The sequence below is a fragment of the Aspergillus novofumigatus genome (genome assembly GCF_002847465.1).
Source record: "Aspergillus novofumigatus IBT 16806 chromosome Unknown P174scaffold_4, whole genome shotgun sequence".
In the NCBI taxonomy this organism is placed as follows: domain Eukaryota; kingdom Fungi; phylum Ascomycota; class Eurotiomycetes; order Eurotiales; family Aspergillaceae; genus Aspergillus; species Aspergillus novofumigatus.
The window spans coordinates 1,077,389-1,100,085 of record NW_020194277.1 but is presented as its reverse complement, the minus strand read 5'-3'; the positions used below and the strand labels follow the sequence as shown (position 1 = coordinate 1,100,085).

At 49.9% G+C, this 22,697-nt stretch overlaps 6 protein-coding genes and 1 non-coding gene across 7 annotated transcripts; 4 read left to right on the top strand and 3 right to left on the bottom strand.

The window, feature by feature from the left end:
* The first annotated feature begins 380 nt into the window (after window positions 1-380).
* Window positions 381-1,749, top strand: P174DRAFT_441138 (tRNA guanylyltransferase). Its single transcript, XM_024827236.1, has 8 exons — window positions 381-432; window positions 488-577; window positions 643-774; window positions 828-872; window positions 960-1,135; window positions 1,189-1,277; window positions 1,343-1,447; window positions 1,500-1,749. The coding sequence occupies exons 1-8, from the start codon at window positions 419-421 to the stop codon at window positions 1,722-1,724; spliced, it is 876 nt and encodes a 291-aa protein (XP_024682461.1). The 5' UTR covers window positions 381-418; the 3' UTR covers window positions 1,725-1,749.
* P174DRAFT_441137 (uncharacterized protein) lies at window positions 1,744-3,031 on the bottom strand. The gene has a single exon (XM_024827235.1). It carries the CDS (start codon window positions 2,724-2,726, stop codon window positions 1,863-1,865), a length of 864 nt encoding a protein of 287 aa, XP_024682460.1. The 5' UTR covers window positions 2,727-3,031; the 3' UTR covers window positions 1,744-1,862.
* A 98-nt stretch (window positions 3,032-3,129) lies between these two features.
* On the top strand, window positions 3,130-3,225 carry P174DRAFT_t108. The gene has a single exon. It is a non-coding gene; the product is annotated as a tRNA-Val (tRNA).
* A 254-nt stretch (window positions 3,226-3,479) lies between these two features.
* On the bottom strand, window positions 3,480-5,237 carry P174DRAFT_441136 (WD repeat protein). The gene is made up of 6 exons (XM_024827234.1): window positions 4,584-5,237; window positions 4,425-4,524; window positions 4,298-4,364; window positions 3,905-4,242; window positions 3,721-3,844; window positions 3,480-3,666 (listed from the first exon to the last, which is right to left on the bottom strand). The coding sequence occupies exons 1-6, from the start codon at window positions 4,900-4,902 to the stop codon at window positions 3,517-3,519; spliced, it is 1,098 nt and encodes a 365-aa protein (XP_024682459.1). The 5' UTR covers window positions 4,903-5,237; the 3' UTR covers window positions 3,480-3,516.
* Window positions 5,238-11,781: 6,544 nt separating this feature from the next.
* On the top strand, window positions 11,782-13,048 carry P174DRAFT_370504 (class I SAM-dependent methyltransferase; the record flags this gene model as incomplete). The annotated part of the gene is made up of 2 exons (XM_024822335.1): window positions 11,782-12,011; window positions 12,157-13,048. The coding sequence occupies 2 exons, from the start codon at window positions 11,782-11,784 to the stop codon at window positions 13,046-13,048; spliced, it is 1,122 nt and encodes a 373-aa protein (XP_024682458.1).
* A 1,097-nt stretch (window positions 13,049-14,145) lies between these two features.
* On the bottom strand, window positions 14,146-15,826 carry P174DRAFT_370170 (Set1-mediated histone H3-K4 methylation subunit Swd1; the record flags this gene model as incomplete). The annotated part of the gene is made up of 5 exons (XM_024822320.1): window positions 14,146-15,223; window positions 15,286-15,426; window positions 15,487-15,575; window positions 15,642-15,703; window positions 15,757-15,826. 5 exons carry the CDS (start codon window positions 15,824-15,826, stop codon window positions 14,146-14,148), a joined length of 1,440 nt encoding a protein of 479 aa, XP_024682457.1.
* A 425-nt stretch (window positions 15,827-16,251) lies between these two features.
* Window positions 16,252-22,613, top strand: P174DRAFT_503693 (DNA-directed RNA polymerase II core subunit RPO21). The gene is made up of 7 exons (XM_024831175.1): window positions 16,252-16,762; window positions 16,835-16,991; window positions 17,049-17,119; window positions 17,182-18,457; window positions 18,505-21,327; window positions 21,366-22,050; window positions 22,112-22,613. Exons 1-7 carry the CDS (start codon window positions 16,634-16,636, stop codon window positions 22,125-22,127), a joined length of 5,157 nt encoding a protein of 1,718 aa, XP_024682456.1. The 5' UTR covers window positions 16,252-16,633; the 3' UTR covers window positions 22,128-22,613.
* The last annotated feature ends 84 nt before the right edge of the window (window positions 22,614-22,697 follow it).

The window sequence follows — 22,697 nt, the reverse complement described above, 5'->3', positions numbered from 1 at the left end:
TGGTGCTGCACCTATGCATAGAAATGCATTCTTTCATTGTTTCTTTTCCATGTTCTTGGCGAGGACCCGCGAGTCTGTCTACTTCTTTTACACTTTCGTACTATCATTATGTCCAAAGTCATTCATTGGTATATAGCACTTTCATATACGAGAATCGTATAGTTGGTGGGTGAACCATACCATCTCACCGCAGATCTGATCATAATCATCAAAGTAGTCAAAGTAATGCTTAGAATGTTCTCAGTCATTGTAGTATGAGTTTTTGAATGCCTTATATCGATCTGGCAGCAATCATGGCTCAATGCTCGTAGTCCGCTCCGCTTCCCGCACAACAGAGAGATTTCATTTGACCAGCCAGCGAAACTGAACAAGACTACGGTATCCTCGCAACGAAGGATACGCAAGACATTTTATCGATATGGCGAACTCAAAGTATTTAGTTTCCTTTTTCATGGAGCATGGAGCAATAGCTGACATGCGTAATCAGATACGAGTACGTCAAATCATTTGAGCAGCCCGACGTCTTGCTGCCGAATACCTGGATCGTTGTTCGCATCGACGGCAGAGGATTTCACAAGTATTTGTCCCCCTCCCCCCAAGCTACTTTATGCCCCAAATGCGCCTGAATAACAAATAACATAGACTTTCCGATCGCTATGGCTTCATCAAACCCAACGACCGCCGCGCGCTGGACTTGATGAACGCCGCCGCCGTGGAGGTCATGAAAGAACTCCCTGACCTATGCATCGCCTATGGCGTAAGCGATGAATATAGGTCTGTCCCTCGCCAGCTAGGGCTACATTATTTATGGCTCTGACTATGCGCAGCTTCGCTTTTCACCCCAGCTGTCAGCTATTCGAGCGACGCAGCGCGTGAGTCAGCCACAGCCACAGCCAGGGCGAGCATTTTTGTCCTCGCCTTGACCTTCTGAGTCTGCAAACACTAATTCGGGGGGATAGTAAACTCGTCACGACGATTGTGTCTACGTTTACAGCACATTATATCTACCAATGGGGGACGTATTTCCCGTCTACGCCTCTGCAGCCGCCGTACCTGCCCTCGTTCGACGGACGGGCGGTTTTGTACCCGACCACTAGGATTTTGCGCGATTATATGAGTTGGAGACAGGTCGATTGTGCGTTTGATCTCGTTGATTTGTGCTCCGTTGTCGTGTACTGATTGAGCCAGGCCACATCAATAATCTCTACAATACGACGTTTTGGACGATGGTTCAGCAGGGAGGGATGAGTAACACGGACGCTGAAAGGGAGTTACAGGTGTGTGCACTTCTGAATTATTTTGAACTATGGTTTACTTTGCATGAGCTGACGAGCAGCGTCAGGGGACTGTGTCGTCCGACAAGAATGAGATCCTCTTCAAGAGGTTCGGGATCAATTATAACAATGAGGATGAGATGTTTAAGAAGGGCAGTGTGGTTTATCGCCAGGTAGGCGAGCAGGAATGCCTTTTATGAGTACCGTCTAACGTGGATTTTGCAGTATCAATTAGAAGATCCCAAGCCTGAGACCAAATCGAGGCACGGGGATGATGATGAGGCGCCGGTGGACGAAAGCAAAACTTCAAAGTCGCAGCAAGACAGACTGCGAAAATTGCGACGGAAAGCGCAGGTTGTCGTTGATCATGTCGACATTATCAAGGATGAGTTCTGGGAGAGGCGGCCTTGGATTCTCTCGGGCAAGCCAGGTAAATTGCCCGAGGCTTGATTTTATGAGGTAAAGACGAGCCTGGGAAAAAAGAAATTGACATGGTATATGAACTTTTATCAAGTCGGCGTAGCAGTGCCAAATGGGTATCTGATCTGATGAACGAAAATCTATCTGTACATGAAGAACGGGCCAACATCACTCGTTTGTCGACTTTTTCGACTTTTTCGACTTCTTTTTAGTGCTGCCCTCGGACGAGGCGCCTTTCTTCCGGGCGTTTTTGTCCTGTTTCGAATCCTCTTTCTCCTTTCTCGTCTTCGGCTTTGCCGTTGTGTCTGAGGATTCGTCCCGCCCACTGCTGGACTCCGCCTGCTCTGGCTCTGTAGATGGAGGAGTAGGATATTCGTCTTCTGGTTTTTCCGTCTTCTTCTTTTCCTTTCTCTTCTTCTCCTTGCGAGCGGCCTTCTCGTCCTCGCCGGCACTGCTCTCCTCCTGCTTTTTCACCTCCTTCTCTTGTTTCCTCCTCTTCTTCTCCTCCTTTCTCCGTCTGCGCTCCTCTTTACTCTCGGGTCGGCCCTCAGGTGTCGTCTCATCCACACTGGACGAACCCTCCTTCATCTTCCTCTTCCTGCGCTTCTCCTCCTTCCGCCGCGCCTTTGCCTCTTCAGCATCCTCAGCCTCGCTCTCTTCCTTCCTTTTCCTCTTTTTCTTGCTTTCTTCCACAGCCACCACCTTCTTTTTCCCGTCAATCGTACCAGGAACGACCTCCCCCCTCACAAAAAACCGATACAATTCACTCGTCAACGCATTCGGCTTCGGCACTGCCCCAGCACCGTTGACACTCTCCTGCCCCATACCCTTCAGCGCATCCTCGAACCCACGCAGCCACCACTGATTCGTGGGATCCTTGGTCGTCTTCTTGCCCACACCCTGGTTGCCGGAGCGCCGCGCGACGAGGATGGGCCTTGTGAGACCAAGGCCGCCGCCCTGTGGACGGTCGGGATTTAGTGGGTTGCCTGGTCCGGACCAGCCGTGACGGATGAGGTAGGCTTGGGCGTCCATTTTGTTGGACGCTTTTTTAGTGATATAGGTCGGGGGAGAGGTGTGATGGAGTTGTTGAGGCGGTTGGAGGGCGGTTAGTTTAGATGGACGGCGCTGGCGGGCATCGAGGTTTGACTTCTGTGGAACGGCGCTTGCAAAACCTGGCAGGGATAACCTGGAGCGACGGCTGGGAGGGATATAGCCGCCTTTGAAGATGAGGAGTGAGGCAGAAGGCTATAAATAAACTAGGCGATGAAAGGGTCGGGACAGACTACCGACTAACGCCGTCAGAGAGACTGATTGAGATCACAGAGTTAAAAAAAAAATGTTCGGATGCGGAGATGGGGCAAGACTGAAGTTTCCTATCTAGTAATTTAGTCGTATTACTACATAAAATATTCCTTTGCATAGTATTCCAACAAGCAGTCGCGTGGTCTAATGGTTATGATTTCTCGTTCACAGTCATGTGAGCTTCGCAAGGATTCCGAGAAGGTTCCCGGTTCGATCCCGGGCGCGACTACTTTTTGTTTTTGCTGGTGGACTTTCACATTCGTCACTGATTCTCTTTTTGTTCTGCTTTTCTTATATTTCTACGGACTTGTTATAACTGGTCTTTTCGCTGAGGGTATCTATGATATAGTAAATCGGTTGCGTTCGTGATGTGGTCGTTGGTTGGGCTTGTCTACTCAAATATATATTCGCGAGGCAACGAAGACAGGTGTCGCAACCTACGACAGTACCTACGATATATACAATGATTCAAAGTATTCATGGATATAATTTACACTCCACTAATTGGAACCACTCACGATCAATATGGCTTAAACCGCTCCTTCTCGCGTTTCTTCTCCTTCGGTCGTGAAGGCTTGACCAGAGAAGATTCGCCCTGAGTTTCATCCCCATCCATTGGCTTCCAGGCGCGGACGAACCCGTCCTCTCCTCCGGTGAATACGGAATGACTCTGCAAGGACAGTGAGTCTGGGTTGATTTAGAAGCACGAGTAGAAGAAACATACCTGCTCGTCAACGTAGATTGAACGGACGACCTCCTCACCGTGCGCGCCGGGAAGACGCCAGAGGTTGGCCTGGTCGAACCGCCACGGATCGGGGATGAGAGGGACGAGGTCTAGGCGTTTATCACTGCGGGTGAAGCTGTCAGATATGACCGAAAATCCTGATAAACAGGAGATATAGACGTACAGTTTATGCCCGGCAGCGATGAACGCCGACTGGCTGCCGGTGCAGAGCTGGGCGATATACTCGCAGTTGAGAGGTTGCCGTAGATCGCCAAACGGGATGGGCTTGGGCTCCTCAGTCTGCTCGTCGGGATCTGTGGCCGGGTGGACGGAGAAGTCTTCGTCATGGCTGAGGGCGTAGATGGTACGCTCGCCCAGAAACCCGGCGTGATGGATGGAGCCGTGGTTGATGACTTGCACCAGGGCATCGTCCTCGTCCGTGATGGTAGTGTCGTAGATGTTAACCAGTCCGTCTGTGCTTCCCGACAGTAAGATGTTGTTACGGACGGGGTGGTATTGAAGCTGGTTCCCATCAGTACGGAGCGCGAAGCGAAGTCAGGGTAGGACGCATACGCACCTCTGTCACGTCGTCGTTGTGGCTCTCGACGTACTGGAGCCGGGTTGCACCCGGCGATCTAATATCCCTACAAGGCAGTTAGCAGCTTGCGTAGACGCCGGATGTCATCAATTCAGCCATGACTGACCAGAATGCAACAACAGCCTGCGAGGAGACCAGCTCCGTACCAGCAACGACAGTATTGGTGTCCGGACAGCAAGCTACCGACAGCACAGGCGCATTCCTGGCTATCCACGAGAAGCAAGGCAGTTAGCACAAGTCCATCTACACCGAGAAACCAACTCACCAGTTTCCATCTCAACAACAGCCGAGCCCTTCCCCCCTCTCAAATCCCACAACTTTACCTTCCCATCCCTACCGCCAGTAACTAGGAGCTGCTGATCCTGACCAGTCCCATACCTCTTCAGCGACGTCACACCCCCATTCCCGTGCGTCTTCGCCGCAACCACAGCTACACGGCCAAGCCCAGCGGCATCAAAAACACGCAACGAGTCATCCGATGAAATAGCCGCCAATGAGCCAGGCGACGCAGGAATGATCGAGTAGATGTAATTCCCCGGGCCCAGATTGAGCGAGGATGATGCCGTGGCCTTGAGGGTGTGCATGGCGCCGTACAACAAAGACTGGGCCGCTTTCTACTTGTCGCGGTTATACAAGGGAACAATGATAATACTAGATCTGTGACAGATATACTGATTTGCTCTGGCCAACAACCGCCAGATACCGATATTCCCGTGTTGACTTTTGGGTCGAGCTCAATCAGCCGATCAGCTACCTTCTCGGTGGACTGACAGGTCCTTCGTATCTATGGTTTGATTTTCAAGCAGTGAGACAAGCCAGTCTAGGGTTTTGTCTGGGGATAGCCCGTCGGATGTTTGTTATGCTGATTCTGTTGACAGGTGGTTGCTGATAGAGTTTTGTATACCAAGTAGGTGGTGATGCTGCGGGTAGAAAATTTGATTTTCTCCATAGTTCTGAACTTTTCTACATTCCCCCGTGCATTTTTACCACTCCATACATCTTCGCTTTTCGCTGAGCGCATCAAATTCTCAGCAACAACAAAGCAAGTGAGAATAATAATAGCATATTCAGAGTGGATTTCATCATTCTATCTACTTTCTTCTCTCTCACCTAGCTTTGTTTTTTGATCTCGCTTAGCTGGGCTGGATGCCAGGACGGGAAGCCAAGAATTGCTAGAAATGTTTGTCTCCATCCTGAAAGTGCTCTCATGTAACCATAAACGGGAGAATTCTACCGGGTATCGTCAAGTTGTTAAGCGGCTGGAAGTCTACGAAGTGCTAGGCAACCTCTAGTCTCATAAAGGCTGAGAATAACTGACTTCTCTCTTTCACCTACCTTGCCTCGACTTTGGACCCAAAACCAATTTGAAAAGTCCCCAATGTAGACTGGGGACGCAGTAGATTCCTTGTTGCGTAGTAATAATAGCCGGTAGTTGTGATATAGATAGTCCATATTTCAGCATAGTTAACCCTAGAATATCAGTTTTAGGAAACCTCACGGCGCTGCCCTGCAGACGTGGATCTTTGACTTTTCAAGCGGGCCCCAGTTCCTTGAAGAAGCGGTGCCAGCTGTTGACCGATGAGACATGCTCCATCTCCTCTTCTTTTCCTTTTCGCTCACGAGTGACATTAGACATGTGCGCAATGTGAAGTCGTTGGACCTCGGCGATGTGTACAGAGTAGTGGTCTCTTCTAACTAGCACTCCTGCCGCCACAGTTGCCATCATTGCTGCTGCAAATAAGATCGACATCGTTGTGTACCATATGGTCTTCAGGTGACTTCTGGGAAGGCTTATCGGTTGCCATCGCGCACAAAAGAGGGAAAAATTGAGAAATCAGAAGGAGACTGACTGATTGGCTATTCTTTCAAGGATAGTTGGGAAACGATCGACCCAGGCAACGGAATAGGAGCGCGACTCTACGTCACCGTCCCTTTGTGCCTTCGATGACGAGCTGTGTGACACGCTGGGCCCGGTCCCATTCGCGTGCTCCAAGTGACGCGCATGAGTTACACAATGGCTGTCTCCTATCCACAATTTTCATCAATGATCTCTGCTGGTTAAGCTCACGCAAGTCCTCTTGCTGAATGCTGAGAGATTTGCCGTTTGGATTGGTCGATCGCTGAGAGAGCTTAATCGGAGTGTCATACCTGGGTGGAGACATAGTGGGAAGCACAGGCGAATCGAGTCGGTTCTTCACCTGGTCTGTCCACGTTCAATCGCCGAATCCATCTAGCTACATATGCACAGCCGCAAATGGAGCGTTTCAAGTTTCCCAGTACGTACAGACGACCGGGGCGGTCAGCACCGCCGCGTCGACCTGTTATTTTTGCCGTCGAGGAGTTGACCAGGAACAGTTAGTTCCTGAATGGAGCGGTGACATCCTTCCATGTAACCTTCCCGGTGCAAGGCAACCCGTTGCCGAGTTCGAGATGCACCAGATGATTGGTCGTGGCGTTTGTGGCTCAAGCAAGCATCCTCCTTCTGTGAGGTGAAGGTGGCTACCTTGTCTGTAGCTGGCCAGAAGAACTTAAACTTTGTGAGAGGATGCGTTCCATGCTGACTGTCGATCTTATCACTGTCCCTAATTCCGAATCCTCCTTTGGACCAACTGGCGCCTGTTCAATGCAGCGGTCACCTCCAGTTATTCCACGGAGTGATAACTTGGAACGGCGACACGCCTTGTGTACCATGTAACTAGCTGATAGAGGATCCATATTTGCAAAAGGGTCGAGACTTTCAAGTAATCGATTGTCCTCAATATCCGCCAGTTTGTGGCGCTTCTGAGGATCTGTCCAGTAATCTGATTCTGAGACTGGAAGATGTGGGTGCAAGCGCGGGAGAAAGTACAAGTTGACGACCCCACAACAGCTTTGATTAACGCTTGCACTGCAGCAGAGGTCTTTAGGACCTTCATGACTCATCTTGGGCTCCGCACATTGCTCGAGGGGAAAGGCGCTTATTCTCGATCGATGATGCGATGACAAACCTCATTGATGGCTATCTACCTCAAGAAGATGGATGATGATTCTCGCTGTATACGCCGTGCGGTTTGAAACTTGATCCGCGTAAATAGTAACCGGACTAGATGAGACAGATTGATTGGGCGTTGAGACGGGGTTAGGTTTTGTGGGTTGGCGAGCCGAGTGGACAGGGGACGAATGAAGAAACATGCGGTAGATATATCCGCCTAGTCCTGAATGGAGATCTCGAGTGCGACGGACACTAAATATCTACTAAGTTCAGTGGTGGTCCAGTCGAGACTGGTGAATGATAACAGGCAGATTAAATTAAGTGTGGGTAGGGAGGTTTACTGTTATGTAGTATTGTGGGTACCTTCTCCTACCGAGATAATTCCTCAGTAGCATGAGCCTCTAACTACTTAACTGTGCTGATCTCGTGTTTGAAGGCATGGTAATGATACTGTACTTGACTGTCCACAAAGCACCCCTAGGTAGGCTCGCATTAGCGATAAGAGACTGGGCAGCTTCATGAACAGAATCTGCAGCCATGTACCCCCTATCAGGGTAGGTACCTTACCCACCTAGGTAAGTTATTAAGTCACCGAAAGCTCGCTTATGAGGAGAGTGACGGAATACGTTGCAGCCTACAGCCTTGGACCCGGCAGTCTGGGAAGCGGTGTGCAAATCCATTTATTTTCCTAAATTTCCTCGGACATTAGTGAGAGATGTACTCAGAGTAAGTTGCCACTCGTCACATGGATAAGGTACACGAACTTTATTTTGCTGCTAGGGGCGTACGTAGTTGTACTTGTTACTGGACTAGGTAATTGGTACCTACGGACTGGTAGAGTTCGAGATCAAGGCCGTCAAGGCGGGAAACTCGAATACAATCAAGTCAAAAAGCCTAAATCCTGTCAGTCCATGACAACAATCAGGGAAGGTTGTCCTACGCGCACGGTGCGCTCTGCCTAGGAGTGCAGATCAAAAATCTCCTTGAGCACAGAATCTGCGTATATTTATCTAACAAGATTAGCACTTATTTAGCAGAGAGTGATTCATCTAATCCTGTACCTGCACCCCGCTGCTGCAGTGTGCTCATTGATTACCAATTGCTGAACTCTATTGTTCATGGCTCACATGGTTCTGTGGCTGAGTTATTGTACTTTCCAGGCTCAAGACATGCTCTTCGCTAAGGTAAGGCATGGTACCTATGATTGTGATTGGTATTTTGGTCTGGACCCTTTTTCATGGACCTATTCCAGAGTCGAGACAGTTGACAGAATGACAGATACTCCGTGGATACAGGCCACAGTATGCAACAACCGTGGTCCACTTCGGAGCGGATGCATGCAATGCGGTGGGCTCCAAGCGGTTGATGGACCATGGATGAGCCAGAGAATAAATAGTCATTTAGGTACCTACTATGTACATATTAGTAAAGATAATACTTAGGTAAACTAGTAATAATGATATGGAGCCTGCGAATTACCAAGTATTATTGAGATTCAGCGTCGGGGGTTCCCACGGGCACTAGGGGTAGCACCGTAGCAGAAGTGCTTGAAGAGGAATGACATCCGAAAAGCTTCGGATCCTTCAACCAGAGTGTTGGGAACACGGCCAGATAAGCTGATTAGTTGAGTTCTGAGTGGCAAAACTAAAAGAAGTTTAGCAGGAGGATGATGCCTTGACGAGTGATGACACGAGGATATATTGGTATGGTACGGAGTACAGTAAGAGTCAAAGTCTGAGAGACGGCATCCCTGTTCCATCCGTATCTGCTTAGCTAATAAATATGGACCTAGGTCTCAACCAGTCACTAGCCTGACCATACCAGAGTGTACTCATCATTATTGCTTACTGCTCGCAGTATCTACCAAGAAAGGTACTTTGCTTTGACTCTGGACTCTGGATGGGTTGGTAATACCTTACTACTTGGCCCGAACCGAAATGGTTTAGCTGCGGAAAAATAATCCACTGCAATTGGACAAGTTGACTTTGACCAAATGTGGACGACGGTCCGCGTCCCGCCCCGAAAGTCACTTTTTGGTTCTTTGTCCTTTTTTTTACTTTGAGCGGGAATTCTGGTACATTTTTGGTGGGGACCCAACAGATACCCCATTTCGAATAAGAACAATAGGAATCGAAATCAAATCAGAACCCCCTCCTTACTATGTACCTTAGTACTATTGACGGGAACAGTTACGCTATCTTTTCCTCCGAGGATTAGTACAGCCCTTAGTTTCCTTCGATATCCAGGATGTTGGTAACCCACAGTTTTCTATTGTCGAGTAGTCACTACCGACTGTACCTGGACCGAGAGGGGACACACAGACTACAACCTAAGTGGTACGACTTACTAGTGGAAATCAGCTTCAATAGTCAGCAGGCACAAGTCATGATGACACGATTCTACGCACTCAAGTGTTCGAAGAATAGAGAATAAAAGAGCCATATTGTCTGGGAAGTTATTCCCCAAACCTACGGTACCAGGGTTGACACCCGCTAAAAGTGGGTATACCGCCATTTTCCTTCGTTGGTCGTGGCTAGTTTGTTGGCACTCGCAAGCTCAAGATTGCTTTCAAATTTAATTTTTTCTGTGCGGACCCGAAAATCCGGGTACTAATGGGCCCTAGTCTCAGGTAAGAAAACGTAAAAAAAAGTATGTTTTATAAGGCTTAAAGTATACATACCAGATCATGAACCGTCTGGATGTGTCCTGTATAAGGTTAGGGCGTGAGATGAGCGTACTATCTCATACTGCAAAAAGGGAGGTACATACATGGATCAAAAGTCTCCCAGGAAGCAGTCCCTTGTTGATGCACTGAAGTCTGTGGGACACTGCACCCTGATCCCTGACTAAATAGAGCACTGTTGAGGGCCAAGTATCTACTAATCAATAGCGATGGTAACACTGTCTCTGAGGCATTCATATTGTTCGCTATTCGCTTGATTAGAGTTAGACAATCAGCCATCGGAGACCTTGTCTAATCCCTGCAAGTAGTCGAGTATGCTTTGGTCCTCGAGCACCAGAGAAGACCAATGTGGTCAGATCATGGAGCATAACCGAGTCTCCTGAAAACTCAATTAAGAAGTGAAAATTCTAAGTAGCGCTGAAATGGTTCCGTCTTCTGCATTGCCAGTGCCTTGGATGCGTCGTTGATAGACTTACAAAGTTACAATAGGTCGGTTGGTAGGTTGGTACCTTGCTCCATAGCTAGTCTCTTCCTTTGGCATCATGATCATAATGCCTCTCATTATAACTGCCATATTATTATATTCTTAATCATTTTGTCTGACTTTACATTGCCATCAACTTGCCCCTTTTCATACTCTACGTATCTATCTAATCAATCGAGCACTAAAGAAGTCTTTGTAACCAACCATCAGACCAACTTGAGTGTATATGAGACCACATCTTTTACTCATAGATGAAACAGAGTACCTCATCAACCCATACCCAGCAGTCCCTCTCTCTTCTTCGTACCTTAGTCTCTGCTTCCACCCTCGCTGAACTAATTGGCGCCTCAGGCTGACCGATCAGTCCAACGCTGGGCCCTTCCCAACCGCCCCGCCTTCGCGCCCGTGGGCCTGACGGGTAGGGAGACAGCGGTTGCACAACCTTAAAGCCTTGATTGCTGTGCTTTGCTTTTGCTCCTTTCTCCTTTCATCTCTTCTTCAACTTCGCACTGTTCCCTTCTTTTGATTTATTTATTTATATTCTTCTTTTTCTATCGTTATAATTATCATATTATGGCGCATTTCTTTGTTTTCCCCTGTACTAAATAATAGTTCATTTTTTATTTATTTTTATTTTTATTTTTCTTTCTCCGTCATTTACTCTTGCATTAATTAACCGCCCCTCGCTCCATCTCAATAGGTTCTTCCTTGATCGTCCACCATCGATCCATGGTTGATCTTGATTCACTAATCCGTTAGATACATTGTCTCTGCCTGCCTACACCCAGAGGATAGAGTCTATCGAGCCAGAATCCTGCATGGTCGCGTCGTGACTGCTCTTGTGTGGTTGCTCCAGAGGCTTGGGTCTTCCGCGGGGAGGCAGCCGCGGCGCTTCAGGTCTGTTGTTACCTTTCGCCTCCCAAATGCTAAGCTGACCACCTTCTGATTCTGTCGTTGGGTGTGCAGTTCAGCTGAGTTTGAGAGTGCTGTGTATCACGGAATCTTACCGATTCTTACTGTGTGCGTTTGTTGTGTGTGTGAATGATTCTATGTGTTTCTTCCTCGCCAAAAAGACCTCTCGCGCCCTTCGATCACCTTGTCCATACTTCTATGCAGTATTCCTGCAGCCGCAGTGCTCAGCTTTTTCCTCCTTCCTATATGTTCGCTTTGATCTGTGATGATAGCCACCATATCTTCTTCTACTCATATACCTCTCCACGACCGATTCCTGACCAGTCAACATTGTGTTTTCCTTCTTTAACCTCGTCAACATACTATTCTTCTTCTTCTTCTTCCCCATTACCCGATTGGACCTCCTCGACCTGATGTTTCTCAACGGGCAGGGTGGACAGCGACCTCCGACGGTGGCCTCCCCGCCACTTAACGTTCGCGGATCTATTTCGTCAGATTTCAATGCCCTGGGCCGCTCAAGAAACAACTCCGATGCTATGGACATCTATACAATCACAGACAGGGGTCCGGCTGCAGAGAGAGACCCGGCCGCTGGTCGTTGGCACGCCAATGGTTCCCCAAGCATTAATTCTACCAGTAGCAAGTATATCTCTCTTTCCCTTCTCCCTTCTCTTTTTCATGTTATTGCTCTCCCTCCTTTGAACTGCCGTCAAAGCGGTTAATATTGCAACTTTGTTACCATTGGGTGACTAATATACAACCTTCCTTTTCCTCTCTTCTCCCTTTAGGAATCCTGACAGATACCCTTGCTATCAGGAGAACGGACGAACGTACCATGGATACCGCAAAGGAATCTACATGTTGCCGTGCGACGAGCAGGAGCAGGATCGTCTAGATATCTTCCACAAGCTTTTCACTGTGGCGAGAGTCTCGGACGGACTGATCTATGCTCCGCATCCAACCAACGGCCGGTTTCTCGATTTGGGATGTGGGACAGGGATTTGGGCGATCGATGTGGCCAACAAGTATCCCGAGGCCTTCGTTGTTGGGGTAGATTTGGCCCCTATACAGCCTCTAAATCATCCGAGAAATTGCGACTTTTATGCACCATTCGACTTTGAAAGCCTTTGGGCTCTTGGGGAGGATTCGTGGGACCTGATTCACATGCAGATGGGCTCTGGCAGCGTTGCAAGCTGGCCCAACCTCTATCGGAGGATTTATTCCCATCTCCGTCCTGGTGCGTGGTTCGAGCAGGTCGAAATCGATTTCGAACCCCGTTGCGATGATCGCTCTTTGGAAGGCTTGGCTATTCGACAATGGTACCAGTTATTGAAACAAGCCACAGAGGAAACCATGCGGCCGGTTGCTCACAATTCGCGTGAAACGATTCGAAATCTGCAGGAGGCCGGATTCACTGAAATTGACCATCAAATGGTTGGACTCCCTCTCAACCCTTGGCATCAGGACGAGCATGAGAGAAGAGTGGCTCGTTGGTATAACCTAGCCATCTCGGAGAGTATTGAGACGATGAGCCTGGCCCCTTTCAGCCGTGTATTCGGTTGGCCTATCGAACGAATCAAGCAAATAGCAGCCGATGTTAAGTCGGAGGCTTTCAATAAAGAGATCCATACTTACAACATACTGCATATATACCAGGCTCGAAAGCCCCTCGCCAATTGACCGAGATCGACTTTGCATCCTTCAAATCTCTGATATCGTGGTTACTAAATGCGCGCCATGAATCTCCACCCTCAGATTGAACCACCAATCGTGCTTAGAACACGATCCAAGCGATCTTCTTCCTCCATCTTGCTTTATTCTTGTTACAAATCTGTACTGAACATCTCAGAGACCAGTCCGACCCACGCGGCACACACCCTACAATCCCACGAACTTCCTCAAATCTCGGTCGCCAACTCCCATGACCGGTCATCCCTCCTCGTTCCGTATCACATTCATGTGCACGCGGGAAACCTCTGAAAGCTCGCATGAAAATACTGGAACGAAGGCTAATCCCGTTTCCTGCCCGTCAGAAAGCCTGATCGTTGGCTTTTGAGGACTTTCTAAACGGTCAAGGAATATATACATCAGAGGTAACCCAATTTCGGTGCCGCCACATTTACGACCCATGCCGCGGGAGTCGTGGTCGACTGATATCGTGGCACCAGAGACATGGGATTGCTCTGATAACGACACTTGCACTGGTTGGACAGAAGGAAGATAGGAGCCAGAAGGAAGATAGGAGCGAACCAGCTCTCGCTGAGATGGAGGGACGCAAATTCCTTTTCTGTTTTGGCCGCACGGGTCGCGATAATTGCACTGCACTTTATAGCATGCCCTGGCGTTCTGTAGGGAAGGATGTTGCCGTTTACAGTGGCTTTATACCCAGATCACCCTGCCTTCTTGTCTGGATGGCAGTACATCCCTCTTGCTATTGTTTTTTCCACCCCTTTGGTCCTTTTTGAAGTTGAATTCTTAGAAGAAATCCCGGTTGTAATGATATTGATGACATGGCACGAGCGACTGCCTTGGTATGAAAAAAAGACACCCGGCCAATACATTGGATATGATCTCAACTCATACCCTAAACTTGTGGTCATAAACTCCTTGAAGATCCACCCATTTTTGGGAATCCTTGGAAAAACCCCCAAATCTTTAGTTATCGTCATAATATGTGTGCCGTCAAACGCCGTAAATGCTTTCATCAAATGTTGCAGATCCCCCCAAAATTGCTGTAATGACCATGGGCGTTTCATGAAAAAACAGGAGAGATCGGCTTATTTCCGCCGGCCCCTTTGACCTCTACCAGCACCGGGCTTCCCACTTTCTTTGTCTCCGTCTCCATTGGAGTTCATCCACTCCCGACCCGCACCGGGACTCCGGCGACGCATCGTCCCCGGCCCTACCGCCACTATGTCCTCCTCACTTTCGCTGTCAGAAATGTCCAGGAGGACCGGCATGCGGAAAGCTTCCATCTCGCCGTCCGCGCCACTCTTTAGCGGTTCGATGGTGAGGACATCGGGGACTTCATCTTCCTGGTCGAGACGCCGTTGGTGGATTTCCTCCGCCGGATGTATGTCGAATTCATCCTCCCGTTCCATGTACTCGACATTTTCTTCGACTTCGCCGAAATCCGGCGCCAGGGCGGACCATTTCTGTGGCGTGACGATGGACCACGTGTATATGCAGCCTGATTCTAAGCCACAGGCGACTACCATGGGGCGCGACGGGTGCCATTCGACAACGCCGAGCTCTTCGCGGGGACCCTCGAGGATCTTGACAAGGGAGCCGTGGCTTCGCTCCCAGACGTAGATGTCCGGATTCATAAAGGTGGAGGCAGTGACGAATTCGCCTGTGGAGGAGAAGGTGACGTGGTTCCAGCTCAGTCGGTTTACCACGTCCTGAAACTTATGTTCCACTTGTAGTTTGATGTTCGCGGGCTCGAGGTCGATCCCTAGTTGCGACAGGTCTGGCATGATGATGGTTCGGATTACGCGATCGGAACTGTTGATGAGCAAGTCCCGGCCGTTACTTGCCAAACGGAGGAGAATGACCACGCCGTTACAGAGTCGGGTGGAATGGATGGTAGTGCAGGTCTGCGTCTCGATGATGTTGATCCACCCCTTGGATGTGCCTGCTATGATGTGGTTCCCAAATGCCGAGAAGATCGTGACGCATGTCGAGTGCTTTGCATCTTGCGCGGCTTGTTTGGCGACCACGGCTGGGTCGACTTCTTCTGAGGCGGATGGCGGAGGACGAAATGGAGCGGAGGGGAGTATTCGTTTGATCGGTTTGGGGGACGAAATATCCACGAGGACTGGTTGGTCTTCGAAAAGTGAAGCGACGAAGAGTAAACTGCGACCATCCGACATGCTTTAGACAGGACTCTAACCCCTGCAGGAGCAAGGGACACTCACTGGTTAAAAGGATGTAGTTCTGCAATATACACAGGCGCCTCAAATCGGACAGTGCGCACGCGGGAACCATCTTTCATGTCCCACAAAATGCACTTCCAGTCCTGGGAAGAGCTGAGGAGGTATCGTCCATCTCTAGACCAGCTATTCCTTCTCATCAGCACGACATTCTCTCAGTCGACTCCGCAGGGGAGTAATTCCCACCTGAGAGATTGGATCTGTCTGGTATGACCGCGGAGTTTCCGCGCAACTCCATTTGTCTCTATATCAAAAATAACCACAGTACCGTCCACCTATAGAATGAGGTGTCAATGAGGATTCGAGGTTGGTGGGTCCGAAAGGAAGAGGGTTGTACGCACTCGTCCGGAAGCAAGGTAATCTCCTCTGCGATTGAAACGCAAACATGTCGCGTGCCCGCTTCCTGTCGCTCGTTAGCCACGTCGTATTGAGAAAGTGAAGGGAGCGCCGACGGACTCAATTTCTCTGTCAAGCTGTCGGGATAGTCCTGGGCGAGGACGAAAGGATCAATGAGCGACAAATTCATTGCGGTTTACTAGCGCGTTTCAAGTGCGAACAGAGCCACTGCAGTTAAGGGAAGAGGATTTCCCAGCCTGAAGAGAGGCCAGGAGAGATAATTGTGAAGGATTCATCCAGCACCCTTGGTGGCTAGGTAATCTGTGAGCACAGTCGGCGATAAGAGGTGAATCAATCTTTTGGCTGGATTGTTATGTGAGAGGGCAGTCACTGGGCGGTCAGTTGCAAATTAAAATTCATCAGCAGAACTCATGGGCACTATCATATGAACAACATGATTGGATGACTATGTATTACAAATCTGATTTTTCTGCCACCTGCCAAGTTTCTATGGGTTAGCGCTGCGGACTTTTAGCGGGCACCGCGCTAGTGCTGCTGGCTGCGGCTCAAGAAAACTCGTGCCCCATCCAAACTGAAGTGACATCCAACCATCTCCCTTTCCTCATCTCGACACGCTGCTTGCCCATCCCTCAACCCTCCAGATTATCGCGTCTCGTATCGCGATATCTACCTGTCTCTCCTTGGGCTATTGAACTCGACGTACTCGATCGAGATATACCGTTTTCCGCCCTTTCACCCCGAGTTTCGCGGATTCGGGGACACCAGGTCGCAGGCGCCCTCGTGGCAAGGGCTGCCAAAGGCCTCAGCCGGCCAGCTGCTTGCAAGCGCTTTCATCGTCGCTCGAGCACGCTTGATTGTTAACGCTCTAGTATCGCTTGATTTTGCTTTGTGCGACTCGGATCCTTCGTTTCGTTGATCGCTAAACCGCCTTCGTTTCCTCGAGTATCACATCTACATCCGACGACCGATCGCCACCATGTCGAACGTTTACTTTCCCTACTCCAAGGCGCCTTTGCGCACCATCAAGGAGATCCAGTTTGGTCTCTTCTCTCCAGAGGAGATCAAAAGGATGAGCGTGGTGCACGTTGAGTATCCTGAGACGATGGTTCGTACAACTTGGCTTCTGTTGACTGGGGCTTGTGGTGTGGGATGACTGACAGGTCGAAATGATAAACAGGACGAACAACGGATGCGGCCTCGGACAAAGGGTTTGAACGATCCTCGCTTGGGTACCATTGACCGGCAATGGAACTGCGAGACCTGCGAGGAGGGTCAAAAGGAGTGTCCTGGGCACTTCGGACACATCGAACTGGCGACGCCAGTCTTCCACATCGGTATGTTAGATGTCTAGGAATCAGCTGCAGATGCGAGAAGCTAACACTATACTCTAGGCTTCTTGACCAAAGTCAAGAAACTCCTCGAGACTGTCTGCCACAACTGTGGCAAGATCAAAGCCGATACGGTTAGTCATCCCTAATTGGGATGGCAAATCCTAGATGGCATGATATGCTGACATAGAACCAGTCCGACTCCAAATTCTTAGAAGCCCTACGCATGAGAGACCCCAAGCGACGTTTCGACCATATATGGAGACTGTCCAAGGATGTGTTGATCTGTGAAGCAGACCCTCCGCCGGACGAGGACGAGCCGTTTTCGAAAGAGAGCTCCAAGCCTCTCCGGAGGCATGGTGGTTGCGGTAACGCCCAGCCCACGATTCGTAAAGAGGGTATCACTTTGGTTGGAACATGGAAGCCCAACAAGAGCATGATGGATGAGGATGAGATGCAGCAGCCGGAAAAGAAAGTCATCACTCCTCAGATGGCCCTGAATGTCTTTCGCAACATTTCTCACGAAGATGTTCGCATCATGGGCTTGAGTAATGACTATGCTCGTCCTGAATGGATGATCATCACTGTTCTGCCTGTTCCCCCTCCTCCTGTCCGTCCCAGTGTTCTCGTCGGTGGCAGCACCAGCGGCCAGCGCGGTGAGGATGATCTGACTTACAAGTTGGCTGAGATTATCCGAGCGAACCAGAATGTCCAGCGATGCGAACAGGAAGGCGCTCCTGAACACGTCGTACGCGAGTTTGAGTCGCTTTTGCAGTACCACGTTGCCACCTACATGGACAACGATATCGCTGGTCAGCCGAAGGCCATGCAGAAGTCGAACCGACCGGTCAAGGCTATCCGAAGCCGTCTGAAGGGTAAGGAGGGTCGTCTTAGACAGAACTTGATGGGCAAGCGTGTCGATTTCTCCGCTCGTACTGTCATTACTGGTGATCCGAACCTGTCTCTTGACGAGGTCGGTGTTCCGAGAAGTATTGCTCGGACTCTGACCTACCCCGAAGTTGTCACTCCGTACAACATCGAGAAGCTGCAGCAGCTTGTTGCTAATGGCCCGAACGAACATCCTGGAGCGAGGTATATCGTGCGGGACAATGGGGAGCGTATTGACTTACGCCATGCCCGAAGAGCTGGAGGTCAACAACTGCTGTATGGCTGGAAAGTCGAGCGGCATCTTATGGACGGCGATATCATTCTGTTCAATCGTCAACCTTCCCTTCACAAGGAGTCTATGATGGGTCATCGTGTCCGTGTTATGCCGTATTCGACTTTCCGACTGAACCTGTCTGTCACCACCCCTTACAACGCTGATTTCGACGGTGACGAGATGAACTTGCACGTTCCTCAGAGCGAGGAGTCTCGCGCAGAGTTGAAGCAGCTCGCCTTGGTCCCTTTGAATATCGTGTCTCCCCAGCGTAACGGTCCGCTTATGGGTATCGTGCAAGATACTCTCTGCGGTATTTACAAGATTTGCCGACGTGATGTCTTCTTGACCAAAGAACAGGTCATGAACATTATGTTGTGGATTCCAGACTGGGATGGAGTTATCCCCCACCAGCCATCTTGAAGCCGAGACCTAGGTGGACTGGAAAGCAGATGATAAGCATGGCTCTTCCATCTGGGCTCAATTTGTTGCGTGTGGAGAAAGATAACTCTAGTCTGGCGGAGAAGTTCTCGCCTTTGACGGACGGTGGTCTGCTTATCCACGGCGGACAGTTGATGTATGGAATGTTCTCCAAGAAGACTGTTGGTGCTAGCGGTGGTGGGGTCATTCACACAATCTTCAATGAGTATGGGCCGGATACCGCAGTGGCTTTCTTCAACGGTGCACAAACCATTGTCAACTACTGGCTGCTGCACAATGGTTTCAGTATAGGTATTGGTGACACCATTCCCGATGCGATCACGATTCAGCGAATCGAGAATTGTGTGCGAGAGAGGAAGAAGGAAGTCGAGGCTATCACAGCAAGCGCGACGGAGAATACCCTGGAGCCCCTGCCTGGTATGAACGTTCGAGAGACCTTTGAGAGCAAGGTTTCGCGTGCGCTCAACAATGCCCGTGACGAAGCTGGTAGTGAGACTGAGAAGAGTTTGAAGGATCTCAACAATGCCATCCAGATGGCCCGGTCTGGATCTAAGGGTTCGACGATCAATATCTCTCAGATGACTGCTGTTGTGGGTCAGCAGTCCGTCGAAGGCAAGCGTATTCCTTTCGGATTCAAATATCGTACTCTCCCCCATTTTACCAAGGATGACTACTCTCCGGAATCTCGCGGATTTGTGGAAAACTCTTATCTGCGTGGTCTAACCCCAACTGAATTCTTCTTCCATGCTATGGCCGGTCGAGAAGGTCTGATCGATACTGCTGTCAAGACTGCCGAAACTGGTTATATTCAGCGAAAGCTGGTTAAGGCCTTGGAAGAGGTCATGGTTAAGTATGATGGTACTGTCAGAAACTCTCTGGGCGATGTGATACAATTCATCTACGGAGAAGACGGACTTGATGGTGCCCACATCGAAAACCAGCGGGTCGACATTATCAGATGCTCTGATGAGAAGTTCAGAGAGCGATTCCGTGTGGATCTCATGGATCCCGAGAGGAGCCTGGGACCTGAAGTCTTGGAACAGGCCAATGAAATTGCTGGCGATGTTGAAGTCCAGAGATATCTCGATGAGGAATGGGAGCAATTGCTCAAAGATCGGGCATTCCTTCGCTCTGTCGCGAAAGAAGATGATGAGATGATGCAGCTTCCCATCAACGTGCAGAGAATTCTTGAGACCGCCAGGAGCACATTCCGGATACGCGAAGGGGCCATCAGCGATTTACATCCTGCTGAAGTCATCCCTCAAGTCCGCTCTCTACTCGATCGTCTGTTAGTTGTGCGCGGCGACGATCCGATCTCGCGCGAGGCGCAGGAGAATGCCACACTGTTGTTCAAGGCACAGCTTCGCAGTCGCCTTGCTTTCCGCAGACTTGTCACCGAGTACTCGATGAACAAGCTTGCCTTCCAGCATGTCATCGGTGCTATTGAGAGCAGATTTGCTAAGGCTGGCGCTAACCCAGGTGAAATGGTTGGTGTGCTTGCCGCTCAGTCTATTGGCGAGCCCGCCACACAGATGACCTTGAACACGTTCCACTTTGCTGGTGTCTCGTCGAAGAACGTCACCCTCGGTGTTCCTCGTCTCAAGGAAATTCTCAACGTTGCTACAAACATCAAGACGCCATCTATGACTGTTTACCAGTTGCCCCACAAATGCCACGATAAGGAATCTGCTAAACAGTTGCGAAGCGTTGTTGAGCATACCAGCCTGAGATCCGTTACAGAAGCCACTGAGATATACTACGACCCGGACATCCAGACCACGGTCATTGAAAATGATAGGGATATGGTCGAGTCCTACTTCATCATTCCGGAGGATGTCACAGACGCCTCTTCTCGACAGTCCAAGTGGTTGCTTCGTATCATTCTCAGTCGGCCAAAGCTCCTGGATAAGGGCCTTACAGTGCAGGATGTTGCTGCCAAGATTAAGCAGGCTTATCCCAAGGATATCGCGGTTATTTTCAGTGATAACAACGCCGATGAGCAGGTCATCCGTATCCGTCAAATCCAGGATTACAAGGAAGACGAGGATGATGAGGACATTGAATACGATGTCACTCTCAAGAAATTGGAGCAGCATCTTCTGGATACTCTCACTCTCCGTGGTGTTCAAGGAGTGGAACGGGCTTTTATTAACGAGAAGAGCAAAGTCCGTGTTCTTGAGGATGGCAGCCTGTTTGCGAGCAAGACTGATCCTCTCTGCAAGGAGTGGGTTCTTGAAACTAGTGGTTCTTCCCTTGGTGAGGTCCTGGCTGTCCCTGGAGTTGACGCTACGCGTACGTACTCGAACCAGTTTATCGAGGTCTTTGAAGTCTTCGGTATTGAAGCTGCCCGTACGGCTGTGCTTCGGGAATTGACCCAAGTGCTTGCCTTCGACGGTTCCTATGTCAACCACCGTCATCTGGCGCTTCTGGTCGACGTCATGACGGTGCGAGGTTATCTGACACCGGTCACTCGCCACGGTATCAATCGTGCTGACAATGGTGCCCTGATGCGGTGTTCGTTCGAAGAAACGGTGGAGATCCTGCTGGAAGCTGCAGCCTTCGGAGAACTCGACGACTGCCGCGGTGTGTCAGAGAATCTGATCCTGGGACAGATGGCGCCCGCTGGTACAGGAGAGTTTGACCTCTTCCTTGACCAAAACCTCCTCAATACTGTTGTGTCGAACAATGCACGGTTCGGTGTTATGGGAACCATTGGGGCCAAGGATGCAATTATTTCCGACGGTGCTGCCACACAGTACGATACTGGTTCGCCCATGCAGGAAAGTGCATACATCGGTACCCCGATCCGGATTCTTCATTCTCGCCTATTGGCCAGGCGGGCGCCGAGTCTCCTGGCGGCTTCACCGAGTACCAACCTACGGGTGGCTTTGGAGGTGGTTTCAGCCCCGCTGCTACAAGCCCGGCAGGCTATTCACCCAGCAGCCCGTTCAGCGCCAATCCCACGTCTCCTGGGTACTCCCCAACTTCAAGCTATTCACCTACGTCTCCTGGCATGGGCATCACCAGTCCTCGTTTCATGACGTCCCCTGGCTTCTCTCCTGCCAGTCCATCGTTCGCTCCAACCTCGCCCGCATATTCACCGACGTCGCCGGCGTATGGACAGGCATCCCCGACGTCTCCGTCCTACTCTCCCACATCGCCAGGGTTTTCACCAACATCGCCCAACTACAGCCCTACGTCCCCCAGCTTCAGCCCGGCTTCTCCTGCGTTCAGCCCTACGTCGCCTAGCTACAGCCCGACCAGTCCTGCTATTGGTGGCGCCGGTCGACACCTATCTCCTACTTCACCTACATCTCCCAAGTACACGCCTACATCTCCTGGCTGGTCTCCTACGAGCCCGCAGACGTACTCACCTACGTCGCCTAACTTTGCTGGATCGCCGACGTCTCCGGGAGGCCCCACCTCCCCTGGATACAGTCCTACGTCCCCGGCCTTCAGCCCTTCGTATGTACCCTCGTCTTCTGCTTGATTGATGTGTGCGCATTTGACTAACATTCTTGTTTAGGTCTCCTCGCCAGTGAGATTAGCAAGTGCTTCGGCTACTTCTTTATGGTTTCCGTTCTATTCCTGTACCATCATCCATTCTATCGAACAATCCATAAAATGAACACATTTTGCATCTGATGCCGCGGACTTGGTTGGTTATTTCATCCTCAATATGGGCGCCAGCAGCCTTTCACAAATGTATGCCTTTTTTTGACGTTTCAGCCTGATTGTTTTTCCTTTTCAATAATTTGAGCCACCCTGCTGAAATTGTGATACATTCTTCTGGGCTGGCGATGCATGTTGTTCTCATTCATTGCACTCCCACTTCCCTTCGGACCTTCGAAATACCACGATGGCTTTCGAACTGAATGGTTAGTGGATGGGCGAGTGCTTTGGTCCCTCAAGAACGCTGTTAATGATTGTATTACTGCCACTGCTTGTTCTTTTCATGTACACAGCCTAGCTAAAACGGATTGAAGAAGGAATGGATAAATAAAGGGAATATTATTCTTAGAAGGGAAAACATTATTTAGCATTGTAGGAAATTTATCGCAGGACATGATTATTCTGTGATAAGATGATGCACATAGGTACGATCTGTTCAT

Coding starts and splice junctions, on each gene's coding strand:
- P174DRAFT_441138 (XM_024827236.1), top strand. Junction 775..827: donor GGCGTAAGCGATGAATATAG/GTCTGTCCCTCG, acceptor GACTATGCGCAG/CTTCGCTTTTCACCCCAGCT. Junction 1,278..1,342: donor ACGCTGAAAGGGAGTTACAG/GTGTGTGCACTT, acceptor GAGCAGCGTCAG/GGGACTGTGTCGTCCGACAA.
- P174DRAFT_441137 (XM_024827235.1), bottom strand. CDS start 2,726: ATGGACGCCCAAGCCTACCTCATCCGTCACGGCTGGTCCGGACCAGGC.
- P174DRAFT_441136 (XM_024827234.1), bottom strand. CDS start 4,902: ATGCACACCCTCAAGGCCACGGCATCATCCTCGCTCAATCTGGGCCCG. Junction 4,365..4,424: donor CAGGCTGTTGTTGCATTCTG/GTCAGTCATGGC, acceptor ACTGCCTTGTAG/GGATATTAGATCGCCGGGTG. Junction 4,243..4,297: donor ACAACGACGACGTGACAGAG/GTGCGTATGCGT, acceptor GATGGGAACCAG/CTTCAATACCACCCCGTCCG.
- P174DRAFT_503693 (XM_024831175.1), top strand. CDS start 16,634: ATGTCGAACGTTTACTTTCCCTACTCCAAGGCGCCTTTGCGCACCATC. Junction 16,763..16,834: donor TTGAGTATCCTGAGACGATG/GTTCGTACAACT, acceptor AATGATAAACAG/GACGAACAACGGATGCGGCC. Junction 18,458..18,504: donor CGTGCAAGATACTCTCTGCG/GTATTTACAAGA, acceptor ACCAAAGAACAG/GTCATGAACATTATGTTGTG.